Source organism: Chiloscyllium plagiosum, chromosome 17, assembly GCF_004010195.1.
Source record: "Chiloscyllium plagiosum isolate BGI_BamShark_2017 chromosome 17, ASM401019v2, whole genome shotgun sequence".
In the NCBI taxonomy this organism is placed as follows: domain Eukaryota; kingdom Metazoa; phylum Chordata; class Chondrichthyes; order Orectolobiformes; family Hemiscylliidae; genus Chiloscyllium; species Chiloscyllium plagiosum.
Window position 1 is genome coordinate 67,826,860 of NC_057726.1, and position 25,703 is coordinate 67,852,562.

Below are 25,703 nucleotides of genomic sequence, written 5' to 3' on the forward strand. Positions count from 1 at the left end.
GCATTTCCAACGCCCCTCCCCCAAGTCCCTCCTCTCTACCTTTTATTTTAGCCTGCTGGGCACACGTTCCTCATTCCTGAAGAAGGGCTTATGCCCGAAACATCGATTCTCCGGTTCCTGGGATGCTGTCTGACCTGCGCTTTTCCAGCAACACATTTTCAGCTCTGATCTCCAGCATCTGCAGTCCTCACTTTCTCCACTGTATACAATAAGCAAAGTCCAGAGTTTGGAACACGATTCAGGAGAATATCGACGGATCAGATGAGTATTCCACTTTGCCTGATATTAAGTGCTAAGTTTCAGCATCCCTGTTGACAAAGAAGTGTGCTGTTTTCAGGGAATCACCTACACAGTCTGAAAACCACAAATTTAGGGACTGCATTTGTGGCGTATTGGCCCAATTTCCTAAACAATCTAAATCTCTGAACCTGGTTGTCACATTCCCCATTATTTATATTGTTAAAAGTTTTATTCTTATCCACATGTTTGGAGCTCTTCTTTCAATTAATTTCCATGTGTATTAAAATGTAACAGATCCAAATCATCCATTTATAACATTCTTCCAGAATACCCCTTTTATCTACTCAAAACTCGTGAAGTTTGTGCTCAAGATATTGATCTTGGAAATTGAATACTTCCCATTTGGATGTCTGGTAACAAAATCAAAAACAGTATTACCTTTCTGCTCCCACCGATATGCTCTCTGTGTAATTGCTAATTTGTGCCAAATTATTGTCTCAACCCACTGCTACAATTCTGAATGTTTATAAAAGGTTACTTAATAGTCAATATGTGGTTCCCTTGAAGTGTGCATGACATGACCCGGAAGCAGTATTCCTTCTAGAATTCATCTTAAGCAAGTTGCATCTTGGAGGAATAATAATTACTCCATGTGTAAATGAGGAGTTTTACACCAGTTTTCAATTTTCTCAAAGAACTTGATAAGTAATCAGCTGGGCAAACAGACAACCAACTACTCGGGAAGATTCAACAGTCTCTGTGGCCTAAGCAGCAGCTGTCAGCTAAAGGTCAGCTCTTTGAAAACATTTTTGAAAGAATCTTCCCATAGTTCTGGGAAGAGCAGGAGTAATCCCCTGATTCTTTAGTCATCGCAAACTTCCTTTGCCTAACCTTTGCTAGCCATACCACTCCATGCTTCCCAGAATTTCCCTCTGGGGCTACTCCCATGAAGCAGGCTTATCTGTATTCCTCTGTAAGAACAGCCTGTGGAGGTCTCATGCAAAAGTGAAGGGATAGCTCATGATTCCAGAGGAGAAGTGTGCTGTATTAATTGTCACAGTTGGTGTGAAGGATTAGACCAAACCTATCTGTTTTGCCTTCTGCAGCTAGATAGATTACTGACACTAATTGTTATGGTTATTATTTATAAAATAATTAATGGCTACTAGGATGTAGGTCAAGAAGGCAAGTGATTCAATCTTATGAATCTGTGTTGAACAAAGAGTCAAACGTTTTCACAAAAGACTGGAAGAAGAAATTGAAGAGAAATACTTGTGGGGAAAGGTGGGTATAAAGCTCCCAGAGCTCATGGTGCTGAACTGTGGAGATTAGCAAGGCCGCAGTACAGTATGTGGCCTGTCCTGAGTTAGTTTTCTCAACCAAAGGGAATTATGTGGGTGAAATATAGTTGCTCATAGTTTTCTGAAGCTTGGCAGAGAAAATAATAAGAAATATTATTCCAAGAAACTGGAATAAAACTAGGCTGTTATATTTGACTGAAAAAAGTATAAAAATTGAGTATAAAAACCAGATACTTGGCTATTGATGGTACATGTGAAGAAATTCCATGAAACTCGGTAATCCATAAGCAGTCTTTTTCATAGCATCCCCATGGGTGAGACTCTTCACTGGCAGCTCACCTTTCAAACCTAACCTCAGGCATGAAACAGAGCTGAATGTTATTAAATGGAGAAAGACTGCAGAAAGATGCAGAACATCCGTATTCTATGGGTAACAGGGAAGGCAAATGGAATGTTGGCCTTTGTTTAAAATAAACTGGAGTATGAAAGTAGGGAGAATTTGCTAAAATTATACAGAACACTGATAAGACAACAGCTGGAATACTGTAAACAGTTTTAGTCCCCTTACCTAAGGAAAAGATACACAAGCATCGGAGGCAGTCCAAGGAAGGTTCCCTCGAGGCCAATAGCAGGTATGGAGGGACTTTCTTATGAGGAAAAGTTGAGAGTTTGTGCCTGTACTCATTGGAATATAGACGAATGACAGGAGATCTTATTGAAACATGAAACATTCTTAGGAGACGTGGTACAGTTGATGTAAAAAGATTATTTCCCCTGTGGGAAGATTTAGGACCAGAGGGCACAATCTCAAAATAAGGGATGGCACAATGAAGACAGAGATGAGAAGGACTTTCATAGAATATAGAACAGCGGTGCACAGGAAGACATGGCCCACCATATCTTTGACACCACGATGCTATTCTAAACTAATTCCATTTACCTGCATATGGTCCTTATCCCTCTGTTCCTTGCGTCTGTGTAAATATTGTTTAAGTATCTGCTTCTACCAACTTCCCTGGCAGTGTTCCAGGCACACATCATTTTCTGTGTGAAACACTTGTCTTTCACGTCTCCCTTAAATATTTCCATTCTCACCTTAAGTCCATGCCTCTTGTATTTGACATTTCTATCTGGAAAAAAGGCTCCCACTATTCACCCTGTGCATATCTCAATTTCATGTAATTGTATCAAGTTCTTCCTCAGCCTTCGATGCTCTAGTGAAAGTAATCCAGGTTTATCCAACCTCTCCTTACAGCAATCCATTCCAATCCAGGCAACATATTGGTGAACCTCTTCTACACTCTCTCCAAAGCCTCCACATCCTACCTACAGTCTTACACACAATATTCCAAATGTGGCCTGATTATACACAATGCTCCAAGTAATGAAGGCAAGCATGCCTAATGCAGTCTTTACCACCTTATCCACTTGTGTTGCCATTTTCAGGGATCTATGAACCTGGACCCCAAGATCACCCTGTATATCAATACTACTTAGGGTTCTGCCATTTACTACATACTTTCCTCTTGCATTTGACCTCACAAAATAAATCACCTGACGCTTGTCTGGACTACTCCATTTGCCATTGCTGCACCCAACTTTTCACTTGATCTTTATCCTGCTGTATCCTTTTATAACCTTCCTCACTATCCACAACTCTACCAATTTTTGTGTCACTTGCAAATTTATTAAGAGTCAAAGCATGGTGCTGGAAAAGCACAGCAGATCAGGCATCTGAGGATCATGAGAGTCGATGTTTTGGGCATAAACCCTTCGTCATGTCTTTGCCACCATGATGCTGGGAGGGGAAAGGGGCTGGGAGATAAATAGGGGGTTTGGGTTGGTGCTGGGGGAAATGTAGATGGGAAGGTGATAGGTGGATGCAGGTGGGAGGTAATTATGATAGGTTGGTGGGGAGGGTGGAGCAGATAGGTGGGAAGGAAGATGTACAGGTAGGACAGTTCAAGAGGGCGGTGATAAGTTGGAGAGTTGGATCTGGGATGAGGTGGGGGCGGGGAGATTTGGAAAGTGGTGAGGTTGTTCTTGATGCCATGTGGTTGGAGGGTCCCAAGACAGAAGAAGAGGCGTTCTTCCTCCAGGTGGTGGGTGGACTCGGTTTGGTGGTGGAAGAGGCCCATGACTTGCACATCCTTGGGGGAGTGGGAGGGGGAGTTGAAGTAGTTGGCCATAGGACAGTGGGGTTGTTTGGTGTGTGCATCCCAGACACGTTTCCTGAATGTTCCTTGAGTTGGTGTCCTGTTTCCCTGATGTAGAGGAGACCACATTGAGAGTAATGGATGCAGTAAATGAGGTGGGTGGATGTGCAGGAAAATCTCTGCCACATTTGAAATTATCCTTTGGGGCTAAGGTCAGAGATAAGGAGGGAGGTGTGGACGCAGGTTTTACACCTCATGCGTTGGCAAGGGAATATGTCAGATGTGGAGGGTGGGTTGGTAGGGGGTATGGGCCTAACAAGTGAGTCGTGGAGGGAATGGTCTCTGCGGAATGCTGATAGAAGTGGGCAGGTTTTGATTGATTAATATGTAAATCTCAGAACTTCTTTCAAGTCACAGTCCCGAGGTAACTTAAGGTTTTATCAGTATAGAAAAAAATGATACCTCAGGTCAGACAATGCATTAAAGGTGTGAGGTTAGAGTCAGATTCTGCTTCCCCAATCTAAGTGATTAAAGACTTAACAGCAATCTAAGTTTGTTCAATACATTGGATCAGTTGCATGAAACTTTGATCTTTTACTATGAATTCTGTGTCCCATGATCCTGCCCCACTAGCTACCTGATGAAGGCGCAGCACTCCGAAAGCTTGTACTTCCAAGTAAACCTGTACAACTATAACCTGGTAATGTGTGATGTTTAAACTTTGTCCACCCCAGTCCAACAACAGCACCTGCTAATCATAGCATGTTATGCTCTGCACAATTAGAGCAAAGAGGAAATGTGATAGCTGCTGACAAGCTGGGAGAGCAGGCTCAGTCTTCCAGGCAGGGTGATGAGGATATTCAGCAGAAAGAGGCAGAAAAATGGAGTTGAGAATTATCAGATCAGTGATGACCTCATTGAATGGCAGAATGGCCTCCTCCTGTTCCTATATCTTATGAGTTTATAGTTAACCTGCATAGGTTACTGATCAAAATAGAGCAGAATTGTAAGTGAAAAATGGGAGGCTGAAAGGGATATGTGAAACGGAGGCAATCACTGTTTTTCCTATCTTTTTTGACATGCTGGGAAAGCTGCTGTTGCAGAATGACTTTACCTGGTTCAAATGATATGTGTAGAATTTCTGACAATGCTGACTTAGAATAGCTGTTGTAGGATAAGGAGAATTGTGCTGACACATTGCTTTCTTAACGGCATTGCTTCCTCTGAATGTTTGCCGTCTGTCACAACCTTCTGCAGCAGGGTAACGATTCCATGCTTGTCCTGCTGTTCCTTTTGGCAATTTGACTATTTGCACTCTATTGCTTTCAAAATGTGTGTGACATGCCTTTGCATTTCACAAAACTTAACTGTGATTTTCTTGATTGAACTTTTGTTGAAAACTTAAATTCGGCCAGTGAACAGCATGATCTGCTAGTATTGGCTGCCTATTAGCTTCTGTTGTAATCCTTCGACCCCTGACAATTTTCTTTCATCACTGTTGGCAATTAAACATCTTATGAAGCAGGCATTGTCCTTTTTGTCTGTCAGTTTCTCCTTTTTTTCTTGTTTTGAGATCAGTTTTGACTTAGTTTTCAGATTTACTTTGTGACTTGAATATACAATCAGGTTGACACTTAAGTGCAATGCCGAAAGAGTGCTGCCTTCATAGAATATCTGGCTTTCAGGGAAGTGTTAAACCAATTCTTGTTTTTCACCCTGATGGACGCATCTTGAAAAAGTGTCGAGAGTGTGGTGCTGGAAAAGGACAGCAGGTCAGACAGCATCAAAGGAGCAGGAGAATCTATGTTTCAAGTGTAAGCTCTTCAGTAGGATTCCTGATGAAGGTTCTATACTCAAAATGTCGATTTTCCTGCTGCTCAGATGCTGCCTGACCTGCTGTGCTTTTCCAGCACCACACTTTCGACTCTGATCTCCACCATCTGCAGTCCTCACTTTCTCCACATTTTGAAAAAGAACAGGCAAGGTTGTCTTAATGTTCTTGCCAATGTTAAATTCTCAATCAATATTACTAAAAATAATTTTGTTGTTTTTGTTGTTGTTTATGGGATTTTGTTATGGGAAAACAGTTGCCTCCTTTCCCTAAATTGTTGTTGTAGCTTCTCTGCAAATGTTTATAACTATGAAATATATTGGGAGTTGTTAAGTGAAATCAAAGGCTTCAAAGTTTGGCTTTATAGTTTCTGTATTACTTGTCCTGTTTTGTCTCAAAATGGCCTCCACCCATGATGTACATTCTCCTGGCATGTCCTATGCTACTTTGGTAATAACTTTATGGCAGGGTGTTTACTGTCAGTAGAGTCAATAGATCAGTCACACTGTCGTTTTTGACATTGATAATTTTTCTTTAACATGCAGAACTGAGAATACATTTAACACAGGAAGACTCTCTTTGAAGGTCTTGGCTCTGACTTCAAGTGCCTGGTCATATTATTTGCTTCAAACCATGAATGCCTTGGCCTATCCCCAAGATCTACGGCATAAGAAGAAAACTGAGCAGAGTCTGGACAAAAGTGGGCAAACTGTTTGTAGATGGAGGGGGAGGAGAAAACCTTTCCATTCATGGTCTCCTGAAAGGCGAAAGTAAAATAATGACAATCCTGGTAATGCTGGGTTGTTGGTTTGGAAGGAGAGTGTTGCTTCAGTGGGACTGACATTAGTGGAGATGTGAGTGCACAAAATATTCAATTTGATCTGCTCAAGAGGGTGTTCCCAGACCATGGCTGGATAGGCAGAGGGCAAAGGATTTTTTAAAAGATTTCTGTTCATGGGACAAGTGACCCAGTAGAAGATGATGTTTTCAAGAGAATGTGAGATACTTGGACACCATACGGTCTGCTGCACCCTGACTTGTCACTTAGAAATATCAAGATCTCCCTGGTGAATCTTCTGGAGGTTGTCTAGACAGTGTTTGTGAGACCACCAATCCCTCAACATATACCAAAAGGTCATCAATAATATCGATGTAATGGTACTGTCCAAATTCTTTGCTGCCATAGGACAAGGTTCTTAGGGATATACTCTGGCCCATGGTCAAGGTAGAACAATGAAATCTGTGTACTTTCTTTTTCACATAATTGAGCCTCATGAAATTCCTTTAGCTTCCTCACTTTGGCTGGTAAATATTAAGTACCTAAGGCCACAAAAGCCTCAACTTCTTGGGAAAAAATATTTCATCTTTCTGCCCCTTGATTGAGGTTAAACAATAGTCTGACACTTATCTTGCAGTACTCCAGTTGTGTCATTTCACATTAGTTACAGTTGGAACTTCTGAATTCTGCTGCATTTATGTGATTTCCTTTCTAATAAGTGAAGTTAACAATGGCTTGAAGTTAGTTTTAATCTTAAGCGTTGGACAAAATCTGAGAATTTTCCACAAAAGTTGTTGCAAGCGATTCCATCTCAGTGACAGCATAATGGCTTGTAAGGGCTTACACATTGTTCTGCCCTTGCTCAGGCCATTGAGTGCCTTCTGCATTTTAGAATGTTGGGTTAACAGAAATCACTGCTCACCTGAGGTTTTGTCTCTGGCGGTGCTGTCCAGGTATAAGATCACTCCGAGACATGTTTGAAGGCTGTGGAGCCCTTAATCAGGCAGGAGCATGCCTCCTTCCTGATGTTCTCCAATAAAAGTCAGGATAGATTGAGTGATGGATGCTTCTCCAGGTAAATATATGGTTCCTTTAATCCTTGTGGAGAGCAATGACACAGAACTCCCACAGCTATTCCATCTGTTGGTTGAAGCTCTTGCCATACACATTAAATTCCTCCCTTTATGGCATTGTGTTGCACTCAATTTGCCATTGCCATCAAGTCAGGGGACTAGCCTCAGTTCAATGAGGAGCACAACATGACAGGTCAGCATCAGTATCAAGTTTATGTAAAAATGAGGTGTCAACGAGGGGCATGGATAGGATAAAAAGGTCTTTTCCCTGTGGTGGGGGAGTCTAGACCTGAGGGCATAGGTTTAGGGTGAGAGGGGAAAGATATAAAAGAGACCTAAGGGCCAACAGAGGGTGGTAAGTGTATGGAATGAACTGCCAGAGGAAGTGTGGAGGCTGGTTCAATTACAACATTTAAAAGGCATCTGGATGGGCATATGAATAGGAAGGGTTTGGAGGGATATGGGCCGGGTGCTGGCAGGTGGGACTAGATTGGGTTTGGATATCTGATCGGCATGGACGGGTTGGATCGAAGGGTCTGTTTACGTGCTGTACATCTCTGCAACTCTACGATTCTATGACAAGACAGGACTATGAGGATGCTGAACATGGAAGTCCCATACTATATACAAATGTAAACAATCCTACAACCACCAGATCAGATCAAAGCTCTATAGCCCTGCTACATCCATTTGAACCACTTGAAGGCACCCCCTCTGCCAACTTAAACATCAACACTCTCACCACAAATGTGCATTTGGAGTAATATGTACCAGCCACAAGATCCACTGCAAAACCTTGCCAAGGCTGTTTCAACAGCTCATTCCAAACATCTATCATTTAGAATGACAAGGGCAGCAGACTCATAGGCGCCACCACTTGCAAGTTCCCTCCGAGTCATTCCTGACTTGGAACTATATCACCGTTCTTTTATTGTCACTGGATCAAAATCCTGGAATTCCCTTCTTAAGTGCACTGTAAGGTGCTGTAAAGTCTTCTCACAAACTTTGCACTGTAAGGTACCTATCTCATAAGGTCTGCTGTATTTTTCAGGAAGGTGGCTCCCCAACACCCTCTCAAAAGGCAATTATGAATGGGCAATAATTGCTGGCCTTGCCTGTGATGCTTACAATCTATAAATGCAGAACTACTTTGAATCAAGGAATTAAAGGTGCATGAGAAGCGAGCAAATTATCAGTAAATTCCAGAAATTGGATCATATATTTTTGAAATTTCTTTTAGCTGCCAACTTGTTTTCTCTACTATGTTTAGTGCTGGAAACAATTTGTAATTTGTCAATTTACAACTTTTGTACTGTGATACAAACCATGAAAATTACAAAGATTGCCATTACTTTGATACATTTCTCTATATATCAGCAAGTTTTAGGAGGAGGATGCTGTGTGGAGGTGAGTTTGGGTTTCCCGTCTTGTCTGCATCTAGTGCAGACACACGGTAGTGGTAACGGTGGTGTGTTTGGGTCCAGTGTGAGACCTGGCAGGATCAGTAGTGATTAGATTATTTACAGTGTGGAAACAGGCCCTTCGGCCCAACAAGTCCACACCGACCCGCAACCCACCCATTCCCATACAGTTACCTAACACTACGGGCAATTTTGCATGGTCAATTCACCTGACGTGCACATCTTTGGAAGGAAACCGGAGCACCCGGAGGAAACCCACGCAGACATGGGGAGAATGTGCAAACTCCACACAGTCAGTCGCCTGAGTCGGGAATTGAACCCGGGTCTCTGGCGCTGTGAGGCAGCAGTGCGAACCACTGTGGTTGCATTGGTGAGGGGGCCCCTGAATGGACTCTTGGTGTTGGCAACAGAGTCAGGTGTTGGGCCGGTGTGGGATACAGTGGCATTGGTGGAGGTGAGATGGCGCTGGAGATTGGTGAGTTGTTCCGGTGGCATGGAGAAGGCACTCATAGCTGGCAGCTCCAGGCCTATGTCTGAGCCCTTAACCAGAAGGACTGTACAGTTGAACTTTATTTCTTTATTTTTTTGCTTTTACATTCCAAAACCAATGTTTTGGTTTATTTTTCTGTTTTAAGATGGCGCCAGAGAGTGGTGACACTATACAATGCTTTTCACTGTATTTTGTAACAAAATACATGTGGCAATAAATAACTCAAATCAAGCAATGTTATGTGCAATTCTGGCCTCCCTCCTATTGGAAAAATGTTGTGATACTTAAAAGGGTTCAGAAAAGATTTACAAGGATGTTGCTAGGGTTGGAGGATTTGAGCTTTTGGGAGAGGCTGAATAGGCTGAGGGGTGACCTTACAGAGGTTTGTAAAATCATGAGGGCCGTAGATAGGGTAAATAGACAAGGTCTTTTCTCTGGGGTGGGGGGAGTCCAGAACTACAGAGATTGAAGCCGAGAGGGGAAGAATTGAAAAGGGACCTAAGGGGCAACTTTTTCAAGCAGAGGGTGGTGCATGTGCAGAATGAGCTGCCAGAGAAAATGGTAGAGGCTGGTAAAATTTACAATATTTTAAAGGCATCTGGATGGGTACATGAATAGGAAGAGTTTAGAGGGACATGGGTCAAGTGCTGGCAAATGGGAGTTGATTAATTTAGGATATCTGGTCAGTGTGGATGAGCTGGACTGAAAGATCTGTTTCTGTGTTATACATTTCCATGACTAAATCAAATCTGATTATACAAATCTCTAACTTAACCAATGAATGGGTCGAGCTGCTAGCTGAACATAAAAAAAATTATGCAAAATAATGTGCTTATTTCCATGATATGTTACAGTGGAGAAACAATTTTATTTAAATGAAACATAAAGGCAATTTTGTAACTTGAACCTGAAACTTATAGATCTCTGATTTATTTTGCTGATTTTTGAGAGCTGTGGGCTTAAAGTATCAGGTGAAGTTAGCAGTTATGTTTTACAATTAAACCTCTGGATGTCAGAATACCATTGAGAAACTGTGGAAAATTCATTGCTGTTGGATCATAAAATTACTTATTAAACAGCATTTAGCTATTTTGTGCTTTTACCACCCTACTGTCTTGAAATATATCATAAATAACTGAGTATAGAAAATTGATTTTTTCCCAAGTTTTCCTTGGCTTGCAACAATACCTGTTGTGGGAATGGAAATGTCACAATGATTTATGTATTGTATTAACTAATTAGTCTTGGTTTGATGTGGATTTGTTTTCAGAGATGAAGGGCATTTGTCAGACTTTATTTACACTGTGGAAGTCAAACACAATTTGGCTTCAAGTTTAATGTGTAGCAAGAGCAATAAAAGTTAAATCATTCCAACATTAGACAGGAGGAACTATTCTCTGCTGTTAACTTATCACTTCAAGTTAAATTAGCCTCGGTTAAATACACAAAGTTGAGACCTCACTGGTCTTTTCCTGCCCTTGGGGCAATAGCATGGTTTCTACTGAATTCAGATTCTTATTATGTATGGGATGTTGCTTTCGAAATTGGTGTATACCCGATAAAAGACATCTTTCAGCTAATATAATAGATGACAGTAACACAGTATGTTTTTTTGAAATATTGTTGGTTACTATTACATTTAACTGGCTATGCCTTTGGGATTCTTTTTCAGGAAGGGGATATCTGGCCCAATTCCACCGCTGAAGTAAAAGTAATCTGCAGACCTAAAGAAGCAAAGGTCTACTACCAAACAGTCTACTGTGACATCACAGGTACATAACATCAATTATTCGTCACCTACGATCTTAAATTTTCATGTTACCTATTCCAACCCACTTCCTGCTATTTATCCATTTCTCCTGCTGCCTGATTGAGTTCTATCTGACTTGTCTACTGGCTCAGCTCAAGAATATGGAGGCGGAACTCAGTACCATCGCCATCACTAGAGAAGTAGTATTCGACAAACTCACGGGGCTAAAGTCCCCTGGCCCTGATAGCTTGCTTCAGTGGATCTTAAAAGAAGCAGCTACAGAGGTAGTGGATGCATTAGTTGGTATTTTCCAAAAAGCCTTGTATTCTGGAAGTACTGCAGGATTGGAAAACTGCTAATGCAATATCCCTTTTCAAAAAAGGAGGGAGGCAAAATAATGGGTAATTGTACGTGATTAGCCAATAATCACTGGATAAATTTTGGAAACTATTGTTAAGGAAGTAATAGCAGAACATTTAGAAAATCATAATCTTACCAAACAGAATCAGTATGGCTTCCTGTAAAGAAAATTGTGTCTGACAAATTTATTAGAGATCTTGAGGAGCTCTCAACCACACATAGAACCAATATAGAACGTTACAGTGCAGTATAGGACCTTCAATCCTCGATGTTGCACCAACCTGCGAAATTAATCTGAAGCCCATCTAACCTACGTCATTCCATTATTATCCATATATATGTCCAATGCCCATTTAAATGCTCTTAATGTCGGCAAGTCTACTACGGTTGCAGGAAAGCCTTTCCATGCCCTTACTACTATCTGAATAAAGAAACTACCCCTGATATCTGCCCTAAATCTATAACCCCTCAATTTAAAGCTATGTCCCCTTGTGTTTGCCTTCACCATCCGAGGATAAAAGCTCTCATTATCCACCTGATCTAACCCTCTGATTATCTTATACGTCTCGATTAAGTCACCTCTCAACCTTCTTCTCTCCAACGAAAACAGCCTCAGTTCCCTCAGCCTTTCCTCGTAAGATCTTCCTTCCACACCGGGCAACATCCTAGTAAATCTCCTCTGAACCTTTTCCAAAGCTTTCACATCCTTCCTATAATGCGGTGACCAGAACTGCACGCAATACTTCAGGTGTGGCTTACCAGTGTCTTATATAACTAAAGCATGATCTTGTGGCTCCGACACTCAATCCCCCTACCAATAAATGCCAACACACCATAGGCTTTCTTTACAACCATCTCAATCTGGGTGGCAACTTTCAGGGATTTATGCAACTGGACACCGAGATCTCTCTGTTCATCTACACTGGCAAGAATTTTACCATTAGCCCAGTATTCTGCATTCCTGTTACTTCTACCGAGGTGAACTACCTCACACTTTTCCACATTAAACTCCATTTGCCACTTCTCAGCCCAGCTCTGCATCTTATCTATGTCCCTCTGTAATGCACAACATCCTTCGGCACTATCCACAACTCTGCCGACCTTAGTGTTATCCGTAAGTTTACTAACCCACCTCCAGATCATTTATAAAATGACAAACAGCAGTGGCCCCAAAACAGATCCTTGTGGCACACCACTGATAACTGAGCTCCAGGATTAACATTTCCCATCGATCACCACCCTCTGTCTTCTTTCAGCTAGCCAATTTCTGATCCAAACTGCTAAATTACCTTCAATCCCGAAACTCCGTATTTTGTGCAATAGCCTACTGTTTGGAACTTTATCTTAGCTTTCATAGCCTTACTGAAGTCCATATACACCACATCAATCGCCTTACCTTCACCCACCTGTTCTGTAAGCTTTTCGAAGAACTCAATAAGCTTAGTGAGGCACGACCTACCCTTCACAAAACCGTGTTGCCTATCCCTAATCAAATTATTTCTTTCCAGATGATTATAAATCCTATCTCTTAAAACCTTTTCCAATACCTTACCCACAACCGAAGTAAGGCTCTCTGGCCGATAATTACCAGGGTTGTCCCGACTCCCCTTCTTAAACAAGGGAACAACATTTGCTATCCTCCAGTCCTCTGGCACTGCTCCTTTCGACAATGATGACATAAAGGTTAAAGCCAAAGGCTTTCCAATTTCCTTCCTGGCTTTCCAGAGAATCCGAGGATACATCCCATCCGACCCTGGGATCTTATGTATTTTCAGATCTTCCAAAATTGCTAAAACCTCCTCTTTGCCAACTTCAATCCCATCTAATCTTGTAGCCTGTATCTCCGTATTTTCACTAACATTACCTTCTTCCAATGTGAATACTGACAAAAGTACTCATTAAGCGCTTTCCCTATGCCCTTAGGTTCCACACGCAACTTTCCACTGCTACCTTGGGCCTAATCTTACTCTAGTAACTCTTTTATTCCTGATATATCTATAGAAGGCCTTAGGGTTTTCCTTTATCTTATCCGCCAACAACATCTGATGTTCCCTCCTGGCTCTTCTTAGCCCTCTCTTTAGATCTGCTCTGACTAACCTATAACTCTCATGCCCCCTAACTGAGCGTTCACGCCTCATATAAGCCTTCCTCTTCCTCTTGACAAGAGCTTCAACTTCTTTAGTAAACAATGCCATCTCTCTCGACAACTACCTTCCTGCCTGATAGATATATACTTAACAAGGACCCTTAGTAGCTGTTCCTTGAATAGGTTCCAAGTTTCAAGAGTGTCCGTCCCCTGCAGTTTCTTTCCCCATCCTATGCATCCTAAATCTTGCCTGATCACATCATAATTGCCTTTCCCCCAGTTATACCTCTTTCCCTGTGGTATATACCTATCTCTGCCCATTGCTGTTGTAAACATAACCGAATTATGGTCACTGTCGCCAAAATGCTCACCTACCTCCAACTATAGCACCTGGCCGGGTTCATTCCCCAGTACCAAATTCAATATGGCATCGCCCCTTGTTGGCTTGTCTACATACTGTGTCAGAAACCCCTCTTGCACGTATTGAACAAAAACTGACCCATCTAAACGACTTGAAGTATTCCCAGTCAATATGGGGGAAGTTAAAATCCCCCATAATAACTACCCCGTTATTCTTGCTCCGATCGAGAATCATGTTTACTATCCTTGTTTCTACATCCCTGGAACAATTTGGAGGCCTAAAGAATACTCCCCACAGGGTGACCTCCTCCTGTTTCTAACTTCAGCCCGAAGCTACCTCAGTAGGTGAACCCTCAAACATTATCTCAGCTGCAGTAAGTTATTGGAGGGGAATGTGCAGACATATTTGGACTTCCAGAAGGCATTCAATGAGGTACCTCATAATAGCCCATATGATACGAGCCCATGTGTTGGAGGTAGTATATTGGTGTCGATAGAGAATTGGCTAATGGGCAGGAAACAGTTAGTAGGGGTTCTTGTTTAGGTTGTCAACCTTTAACCAGTGGGATTTGAAAGGGATCAATACTAGGACAGCAACTATTTACAATTGGATGAAGGAAGTGACTATACTGTAGCCAAATTTTGCAGACAACACAAAAATAAGTGGAAAGGCAAGTTGCAAAGAGGATACAAAGAGGATACAGAGAGACAAGTTAAGTGGGCAAAAGTTGTCAAAATAAGTATAATATGGTAAAATGTCAAGTTGTTTATGTTGGAAGGAGAACAAAAGAACAGTATTGATTAAATACAGAAAAGCTGCAGAAATCAACAATACAAAGGAACTTGGGGTACCTCTTCACAAAATGCAGAAAACTAGCACATAGGAACAGCAGATAATCAGGATATTTCAAGGGAGTTGGTGTATAAGATTTGGGAAGTCTTACTGCAACTGCACAAAGTGCTGGTGAGATCGTACTGTGAGCGGTTTTAGTCCCCTTATTTAAGTAAAGATATCATTTCATTGGAGGAAGTTCAGAGAAGGATGATTCCTGGCATGGAGGGATTGTTTATGAGCAAAGGCTAAACAAATTGGGACTGTACTGACTGGAGTTTTGACGAAGAGAGGTGATCTTCTTGAAATTACCTTGGCCTGAATTGATAACTCTCTCTGTCTACACACTTGCTGCCTCAGTCACTCACTGTTGTCTGTACTTTCTTTTACATTTTATCTCCTAAAAACATTCTGCCCAGTTACATGTCTCCCTACATCCAAAGCATTTTGAAGCGTATCTGTTTGAACTTGCTATTGGCTAACTGCTCTTGTTCTTCTCCAGTGATTGTTCAGTGTCAGGTTGCTTCACCTCTGTGTGTTTCAGACTGCTTTTTTATATTGGTGCAAGTTGCTGATTATAAATCATGTAGGTCAAGAAAAATAAATCAGTACAATTCTAATAATGCTCATCCCATTGTTGAATAGATAAATGCAGCACAGAGCCAACTAAATGAGGAATTCCTCTGGTTGAATTTCTGGCCACGATGAATTAGTTGGTCTCAACAGGTGCTGGATATTGGGCTATTCTCCATCATCACTTTAGGATAGTGGAGAAAACTACAGGGAAGGAACTCAGATACTTGTACACCCTCATTCATTCAATTTCTATACAAACTTAACACTCCATCAACTAAATATTCAAAAAGAAAAATGCAGTGGATACTCTGCTGTTAAGGTCAGAACTTTTTCCTTCTTCCTTCTGTATTATATGTAGGCTTATTCTGGACCACAACCTAGTTTTTGACTGGAGGCGGTTGCTCAGGTGAGAAGGAATAATGGTCAAGCGCTGTGCTTCGTATGCAATCGGTGATCTGCATGTAAATAGTGTACAAAATGGAGCTTGCTTTTAACAGTGTTTGTTTTTGCTCAGGTTTCTGTTGAAGACATTTGCATATTGCTGAATGTAATGTGTTCCAGTTGGGCAGCAATAAAATTGCCATTTTGTTTTTGAAAAATTGTTTGCATGTGAAAGTATTCTCTGTTACATTTGAGAGTTGTAAACTGGTGCAGTTATTTAATAAGCTGAAAATGTGTTCATCACAAAAACTAGGCACTTCTTAGTTGAGAAACTGTTTTCCTCTTGACCTCCAAATAACCCAACTTTAAATTGCTGACACATAGCTGAAAGAGGTATACAGCTTTACCAGCTAAAATTATTTAGATTTGAAAGCAACAAATCAGTAGGGAAATCTCCAGCACAAATTGAGGTAACCTCAAAGGCGACTGCCCTTTAAGAAAGTGGATCCAAATTGGCTGAATTCGTCAGTTTTCATTTCATCCCATTTCTGAGAATAAGTCTCTTATAGTTATCAGATTTATTTGTCCTTCCGCTCTGTGAGAGCTTCCAGCTGGATAAAAAGATACATTGGGTTCTCCTCAGCCTTCAGCCTGCATATAGTGCAGGCTACCATGCTCAATATAGATGTACACTATTAACATCCGTTCCTGCTGACACACCATTACCTCTGTCAAAAAGTTCCATATTCTATAATGTTTTGAAATAATGCTTGTATTCTATTGATGCCAATGCATCAACTAATGGGATACAGTATTTTATTATTTTTTTCTCTTCAAACTGGAAATTTTCTGTTGGATTCTTCCATTGTTAACCTCCAATAATCTTCTAAATTCCATCATAATCTGTTAGTCCTGTTTTTATTTTATCAAATCTGTCTTAAAATAGGGTTTCAGGGACTGTACACAACAATTCAGCTGAACCAATCTCTTGCTCACACTCAGCATTCTATCTTGCTTTCAATTTATTGCCCTAACATATAAAACTCTGACTACTGTTTTGGGACACCTTTAAATGTTTTTCTGTGTAGGCAGCACCATATAAGATTTTGAAGTAACTAAGCTAATATGATATACCGTAAGTATATTTTATTTATATTTTTAAAGAATCCATAGAATCCGTCAGCTAATTCATTAGCAAAGCACTCTTATGCTCAAGAGGTATTATGTTATTATTTAAAGTTTAATCAATTAATGCAGCAGATATATAATGCTACCAATTGTAAGGACCTTGTCTTTTCTGTCTCAACAGGCAGAATGTACAGTTTCATGCCATGACTTATTTTTAGTTTAACTATTTTGGAGATTAATAGCTTGTTAATTGAATCAAGAGCATCCTTTTGGTCTTGTTATTTCAAAATCTATCTCACTAAGTTCCTCTTGGGCTGTTTAGCATTTGATTTGGAAAATAGAGCTTTTAACATTACAGCTCTCTCTGTTCTTGGTTAGACTTTAAGCCTAAATGTTTGAGTTCTGGGTGAAGATAGATGTAAATGTTTTAGCCTTTTTCTTTTTCTGATGTGCTGGGTTCCCACATCATTGAGGATGGGAAGATTTGTGAAGCTTCCTTCTCCGAGTGGCTGCTTACTTGTCCATCATTGTTCTCAACTGGAATTGGCAGGACTTCAGAGTTTCGATCAGGTCTGCGTGTCCATCACAAGCTACTCTGCTGTTTGGCATGGAAGTAATCCTGTGTTATAACTTCATCAGGTTGATACTTCATTTTTTGATATTTCCAGTCCTGTTACTGCTTTTCCCTTCAGTATTCCTTATTGAACCAAGCTTGGTTCCAAGCTTTGATGACAGTACTAGAGTGGGGAGTATGTTGGGCATGAGATACCACGCTGTGGTTGGATAAGCTTCTGCTGCTGGTATCCCACAGCACCACATAGATTGTCTAAAGTTGCTAAATCTGTTTAAAGTCAATCCCACTTATTACTTTGGCAGTGTAAGACAAAACAAGGGTATTCTAATTGTAACAATGGGACTTAGTCTCCACAATGTCTATGTGATGATCACTGCTACTGATACTATCATGAGCAGGTGTATGGTGGGCACAAGGTCAAATATCATTAAATTGTGGAACCCTACAGTGCAGAAAGAGGCCATTCCCTTTCATTCCCTCACCACTTTCTGCAAACCAGGTCAGCTATGTCTGATAATGAATGATATCTAAACTCCAAAAGTCTAAATTATAAGGAGAGATTACACAAAGTTTTTTGTATCCTGTAGAATTTAGAAGGTTGATCAGCAGTTTGATCAAGGTTTTCAAGATTTAAGATGGCGCTGACACTGGGTGACTTTTTGCTAGCTCTCTGCAGCACATCTTATTTTCACATTTCTTATAACCGTTCCACACTTTTCTTGCATTGTGCGCCTCCTGTGCAGCTGTAACATTGTATGCCTTGCTCTATCTAAGCACCCTATGCTCTGTATATCTTTGTTTACTATGATCTGTCTGTACTGCTTACAAACAAAGCTTTTCACTGTACTTAGGTACATGTAACTACAATAAATGAAATCAAATCAGACTTTATCAGTACAGATTGAATACATGAAAAATGCATTGGCTAATATGGGAATGTGAGACTAAAGGACATTTTCAAGAGATTTGAGTCTGACATTTTGGGAATGAATTTAAGAAAAATGTCTACATGCAATTGAATGCTATTTCACATTAAAAAAAGTTGACACAAAATCAATTTCTAATTTTGAGATCAAGGATGATAGATTATTCTTGACCAGAGCTTTGAAGGGATGTGAGGCAAAGGAAACCAGATGGACTTAGGTTGCAAATCATCCATGATCTCACTGAATAATGAATGAGCTAGGTAGCCTATTTGTTTTCCCATTTTTGAACTATTGTGATGTAGATTGTGTGATTTATATAACCATATATGGATGTTTAATACTGTTTTATTTGTAAGTTTAGGTTTTGGTTTTTGAATGTGTGACATATGTTTTAAGTGTATTTGGTTAATATATAACTTATACATACCTCTGTAGATATGGTGATTTTTTTTATAAAAAGGTTTTTGAGGCTTAGCTTTGGAATTATTTGCTTTTTTGTATACATTGATGTGGTTTTATGACTGACCAAAATAAACAATCTTAGTTCAGGTGGTTAGGAGATGGTAGTTTAAACTGAAGTGAAATACCCTATGTTAAGAGAGAGATTTGTTTTCTTGTTTTACTTTCTGTTTTTGGACAGTCCTGTGAATTCCTTCAAGGAAACTTGCTTCTACAGACTACTGCTCCTGAGTAGGAAAGGTAATAGTGAAACTAGGGTAAAGAGATGGTGATATTCCCAGACCAGAAGTGTTGCTATAAAACCTTGAAGAGCTTACTTAAAGCTGAGAGAAGTTAAACTCAGATTGAATAATAGGAAGAAGCTTGGCAGACCCAGTCTCGAAATTAAAGTTGCAAGAGACTTAAAACTGCTGAGGTGTTAGAGGCAGGGGTTCAGCTGTGAGTATTGTACTTTGGGTCTTTTGGGTATGATACAAGGAATGCTTTGGGATTGTAGAAAATCTGTTACCTTTCTTTTCAATTTATAAATGAGTGTTTTGGGATTAATGAGATAATCCTTTTACTGTGTGATTAAAAGCTCTGAATTTGTGTTATAAGTAGATAGTTTGATTTAGTTTATTGTTGTTTCTTTTGTTAATAACCTTCAGTTTTGTTAATGAACTTCTAGCAATGAACTGAAAGCATTAGCTGATGATCATAAATTGATTTCTGGTATAACTTTTAGCACAGTCTGACCTTTTGTTGCAAGCCTCAGAAAACTGAAATCAGAGCTTTCTCAACATCAAACACTTCTAGCACAGTAACATCACATGGTTTTAGTGCGGAGTTGTGCCTCTCTACTCTTTTAAACCAAAACTAAAGCTCCTTCAATGTTGTCACTATCAACACTTACTGGAGAGAGATAGTGCACGGTTAGTTGGAGTTTAACTCTACCTCTACTCTTCTAAATTGAAAGTAAACCGAAACTAAAGCTCCCTTGACACCATCCCGTCAAACATTTCCAGGACAGTAACTGTGTGAGGTTAATTAGCGTAACAATCCTGCTACTCATTTTAAAAGAAAAATATTTTTAAAAGCCCTCCTACATCAAAAGACACAAATTTAATGGAATCTTATACAATGGAACAGAAACATACTAATTAAAATAATATTTTCCTGTCATGCCCATCGGTCTTGAAAGGCCTTGACCATGCTGTTGATCACTGCACACTCCCCCTCCAGGGACACCTGAGCACAGACGTAACCCTGAAAGATGAGCAGATTGTTCAGAATGATGAGTTCCTCGATGGCATGCTGCCTGGACCCAGGAGCAGACTCACAAGAAGGCCCTTAGACTTGACGAGACTTCCCCCCTTCCACCGGGTACCCGTCGATCAGTAGTTTGGAACTAAAGTGTAACCAAAACTTAAGGAGCAGCCCCTTCAAGAAACTATAAAAGGACTGCAAACTGAAACATTCTGCACTAATGTGAAAAACCATTTCCTCCAGGCCTCAAAAAACTACAAATAGCTCGGTACCTGGTGAACTTGCTTAGTCTGTAATTGCGCAGCACTTTTCATCCCAGATACCAGAAAAGCGGAGGACCTCTTTGTAGAGGCCAGTCCACTGGAGGGCAAAACTTCATGCCAAAATCTGTCCGAGTGGCGGGTGAAGGTGGGGAAGGGAAGAGGGTGCAGCAGCAGGTCTGACATGAAAAGTCTTTGTGCCGTACAAAAGGGCACGGGGAGAGCTCCCCCAAGACGATTCCAATTGTGGGACACTATGCCCTGAGGGAACCTTTGTTCCATGAGGCCGATGTTGAGTTCCGGATGGACAGGGATCAGTTCGTCCAGAAGCCCACTTCAAGTCTGAGTCACTTAGATCCAATGTGAAGTGTTGGGGTTGTCACCTAGTCCCTGAAGCACTGGATGACTCGGGTCACCAACTGGGCATTGACTGATGCCCTCTCAGCCAGCTGCACTGGCATCATCCAGCATGCTCTGCCATCCAACCTGTCCCCAACTCTGGTCAGTCCAGTGACCCAAATGGTCTCCTCCCTCAGCCAGCAGAGACCACACTGATGGAAGAACCAGTCTTAACTTTGGCTCCCTTACAACAGCCACCACTCCAGCAGGGAGTGTGCTCCAATTTGAGACAACTGTGTCCCCAGACTTTGAACAGGTCCACTTCCTGCAAGAACATCCGAAAGCAGGACCATTCTGTCACCAGGAACTACATGTCGTAATTGAGGCCACATAGCTGATGGAAGAAATACATCATAAGGGTGCACCACCTTGGAGGAGATGCAACGTAAAAGTGTCGCTGCAAGGTCTGAAGGTGGAAAGTCGCTGGGCTCAGTGCCTAACCGCCCTCCTCAAGCAGGAGGCTTGGAACGTCAGCAGCGAACCCGTGTTGACTTTTGTCCCAGAAAATCTCGATAAGCTTTTCCTGGATATCTATAACAAGTCCTGGGAGAGGGACCAAAGTGATCAGCTGGTACCAAAACATGGCAACAACCAGCTGGTTTAGAACCCACACTTGCCCCCTGTAAGATAACACTCAGGGTTACCTGTTCAGCCACGTTTAATTTGTAATGTTCATCTGTGAAGTTAGCCAGTTTCTTATCTACCTTCTTTATCCTTGATTTCCATTTGTCTTTATGTGAATAGGAACCTCACCAAGTTATGACCATGATTTATAGTGTCCACATACTTTCACATTTCTTTATTGTCTCAGCCTCTGACCAGAACCAGATTGTTTGGGAGACACCATGTGAATGAAGAAAACAAGCTTATAAATATTTGAAGTGTCTTTTAAAATTCTAAACATATTTTAGATTATTCCAATCTACCTTTAGGTAGTTTAATTACAACTTTTGTAATTGCTTAAAAAACCCATAAACTGTTCATACGTTTCTCCCTCAATTTTTTTTTTTCATTAGTTGGTGATTTATTAGATGACTATAATTTTTTAGTTCTATTGAGGTAGATGCCGTCTCACCTATTTTCCCTACAGTATGTTTTATAACTTTTTCTTTAAAATTATTATTTTTGATCAATTTTTCTTTTCACTGTACTTCCTCTTCATCTCATTGACTTCAAGATTTCTGCATGCTAATTAGAATTACAATGAGAATATCCTGTAACATAGAAAAGGCCATTCAGCTCATTGAGTCTATTTCAATGCCATGCTTCCACTCTCTCCCCACATCCCTTGACACATTTAACTTCTACAAATCACCTATTTTTGTGTCATCAAATGTGCAAATACTGCTCTTGATTCCCTTATCTAAATTGTTGACACATATTGTGAATAGCTAGGACCCAAGCACTGATCCCTGCAGTACCATACTTGTTAATGCCTTTCACTCTGCTAACCAGTTCATAATCCATAACTGTATAATAATGGCAATCCCAAATCATTGACATATACTGAAAGCAGAAAGGGACCCAATATTGAGCCTTGTGGAACACCACTCAAAACCATTTTTTATTCACAAACACATCTGTTGATTACCCTTTGATTCTTCTCGCTGAGCCAGTTTTGGATCCTAACTCACCGTTTTCTCCTGTATCCCATGGGCTTTAACTTTGGAGCCATTTGCCCTGTGACACCTTGTCAAATGCCTCACTGCAATACACAAAGACAACGTCGACTACATTACCCTCATCACTTCTCTTTGTTACAACCTAAAAACATTTAATTATTTTACTAAAACACAATCTTTCCTTAACAAAATCATGCTGACTATGTCTGAATAATCTGCGTCCTCTTGAGTAATAGTTAATCCTGTCTCTTTGGACTGATTCTAGTAATTTGTCTACCACAAAGTCAGACTCGCCAGCCTCTGTTTATTTAAGCATTCCCTCACACCTTTTGAAAAATGATGCAATATTCACAGAGTTCTATCTCGTGAAGATTGGAAAATTATCCTCAGAGCACCTACTATTTCCTCCCTGGCTTTCTCTAAGAACCTGGATTTCCAGAAGGTGTTCGATAATGTGCTGAATAAAATACTCAACCATAAGATAAGAACATATGGAGTTGCGCAGAATGGACTAGCATAAATAGAGAACTGGATAACCAATAGAAAGCAGAGAGTTGGGATAAATAGGTATTTCTCTAGTTGGAAATCAGTGGTGAGCGGGGTGCTGCAGGGTTCAATTTGGGCCCGCAACTGTTCATGATGTATATAAACGATTTGGAAGAGGAGACCGAGTGTAATGTATCCAAGTTTGCTGATGACACTAAACTGAGTGAAAGGGCAAACTGTGCAGAGGATGTGGAGGGTCTGTAAAGAGATTTAGATAGATTAAGTGAGTGGGCAAGAGTCTGGTAGATGGAGTACAATGTTGGTAAATGTGAGGTTATCCACTTTGGAAATAAAAATAGTAGGTCAGAATATTATTTAAATGGTGAAAGATTGCAGCATGCTTTTGTGCAGAGGAACTTAGGAGTTCTCATACATGAATCGCTAAAAGCTGATTTGCAGTTGCAACAAGTAATCAGGAAGGCAAATGGAATATTGGCCTACTTTGTGGGGGGAATTGAACTTAAGAGCAGGGAGATTCTGCAATTGTAGTGTTGGTAAGGCTGCACCTGGAGTATTGTGTACAGTTCTACTCTGCTTACTAAAGAAGGATATACTGGCTTTGGAGACAGTACAGAGGAGGTTCACCAGGTTGATTCCGGAGATTAGGGGTTATCCTATGAGGAGAAGTTGAACCACATGGGACTGTACTCTCGAGGGTTTAGAAGAATGAGAGGGCATCTTATAGAAACTTATTAAATTATGAACGGAATAGATAAGATAGAGACAGACAAATTGTTTCCGCTGGTGGGTGAGACTAGGACGTGGATGAGTGATCTCAAGATTAGGGGGAGTAGATTTAGGATGGAGATGAGGAGGAATGGTTTTTCCCAGACAGTAGGGAATTTGTGGAATTCTCTGCCCAAGGAACAGTAGAGGCAGCTTCATTAAATATATTCAAGACACAGTTGGATGTGTCTTTGCATGGTAGGGAAATTGGGGTTATGGGGATAATACAAGTAGGAGGAGCTGAGACGATGGATGCACCAGTCATGATCTTAATAAAAGGCAGAGCAGGCTTGACAGGTCAAATGGCCTACTTCTGCTCCTATTACTATGAAACTATGAATTCACCTGACTCTGGTGATTTATCCACCTTCAAATAAGTAAGTCACTCCAGAACTTCCTTTGTCTTATACTTAAATTATTTAACACTTCACAATCATTTTTAAGTAGAATGGCTGCATGGTCCATCTCTTTTCAGTGGTCTACTAAGCTTCCTAAAGTACTATTTTTATTGAGGTTGTTATAAGCTCAATTTTTATGCTTTTCTGAAAATCTCTTAACTCTGCTGTAATGAACCCAATGTTTATTTTGGCTGATATTTTCCTTTATACATAACTTTTTGAAGTTTTTACGATCTGCTTTTATGTTTCTTGTGAGTTTACACTTATTCAATTTTTCTTTTATTAATCTTTTTCTTCATCCTTCTTTGCAGAATTCTGAATTGCTCCCAATCCTCAGGCTTACCTTTGTTGGAAACTTTATAACCCTTATCCTTAAATCCAACACAATCCTTAATGTATGTTTTGTTAGTCATGGTTGGAACACTTTCATTGGTGCATTTCTTGTGCCATAAACATGTATTTTTGTTGTAAATTATGTAATACTGCTTTAAATGTGAGCAGCTGCCTATCTATCAACATACATTTTATTGAAGATTCCCAATCCACCATAGCCACTTTACTATTCATACCTTCATTGCTTCCTTTGTTTTGATTTAAGGCACTAGTTTAAGACCAAAGGTAGAATACATACGAACAAGAGTAGGCCATTCAACCCCTCAAGCCCGCTCCACCATTCAGTAGAGTTATGACTGATCCAATATTCTTCATGTCCACTTTCCTGTAGTTTCCTTGTAATCATTGATTCTCCTGCTGATCAAGAATCTGTTATCTCAGCCTTAAATATACACTGGGATCTGTCCTTAGCTCTCTGCAGCAATGAGTTCCAAAGACTATCAACCGTCTGAAAGAAGAAATTCCTCCTCATCTCAGTCTTAAATTGTCCTCATTTATTCTGAGACTATTCCCTCAGGTTCTAGACTGTCTCATGTGGGGAAACATCCTGTCAGCATTTACCCTATCAAACCCCTTAAGAATCCGATATGTTTCAATGAGATCACCTCTTATTCTTCTAAACTCTAGTGAGTAGATTCCCAATCTGTTTAACCTTTGCTCATAAGGCAGTCCTTCTGTAGCAGGGATCATCCTAACAAACCTACTAGTAGCCACACACGCAGACGACAAGCAACATGAATTTGACTGGGACAACACTCCCATTCTAGGGCAAGCGAAACAAAGAACAGCCAGGGAATTCCTAGAAGCTTGGCACTCATCCACAAACTACATCAACAAACACATCGATCTGGACCCAATATACCGGCCACTACAGCGGACAGCTGAAACTGACAACCGGAAGCGGCAGAGACAGGCCACTATAAATGCCGGAGGAAACACCACTGAAGCGCTTCACAGGAGGCTCCCAAGCACTGAGGATGTCACCTAGACAGGGGACGAAACGTTTGCAACAAAAACTTCCAGCTCGGCGAACAGAACCACAGCAATGAGCACCCGAGCTACAAATCTTCTCACAAACTTTGTACATAGGTTGATATTACAGTTTTTTCTTCTATAGTATGATATTCAAATGCCTGTGTGACCCTGTACATGAATTGACCAATACAAAGAACACTTAAAGTGTTGGTGATGCGATCTCGCTATAGCCAACACATGTTACAAAAGTTTGGACTTCAGAAACAGCAGTAGAAACCTATTTGTCAATCACATTACAAGGAATTCATGATGATGAAATGCGTGTTATAGCAGAATGACCTGTACTCAATTACTATATTGTTCTATTTATAAGCACCTCTAATATACTGATCTATACGATTTATAATTCATAATCCA

The 25,703-nt window shown here is 40.5% G+C and overlaps 1 protein-coding gene across 2 annotated transcripts in view; it reads left to right on the plus strand.

Annotated features, from left to right (window-relative positions):
* The window catches only part of hydin (HYDIN axonemal central pair apparatus protein), a 915,145-nt gene that overhangs the window by 285,897 nt on the left and 603,545 nt on the right, over positions 1-25,703 (plus strand). For both annotated transcript variants that reach the window (XM_043707374.1, XM_043707375.1), the window contains one exon: positions 10,963-11,062. In XM_043707374.1, coding sequence (XP_043563309.1) covers positions 10,963-11,062 — 100 coding nt within the window. The remainder of the gene's footprint in view (positions 1-10,962; positions 11,063-25,703) is intronic.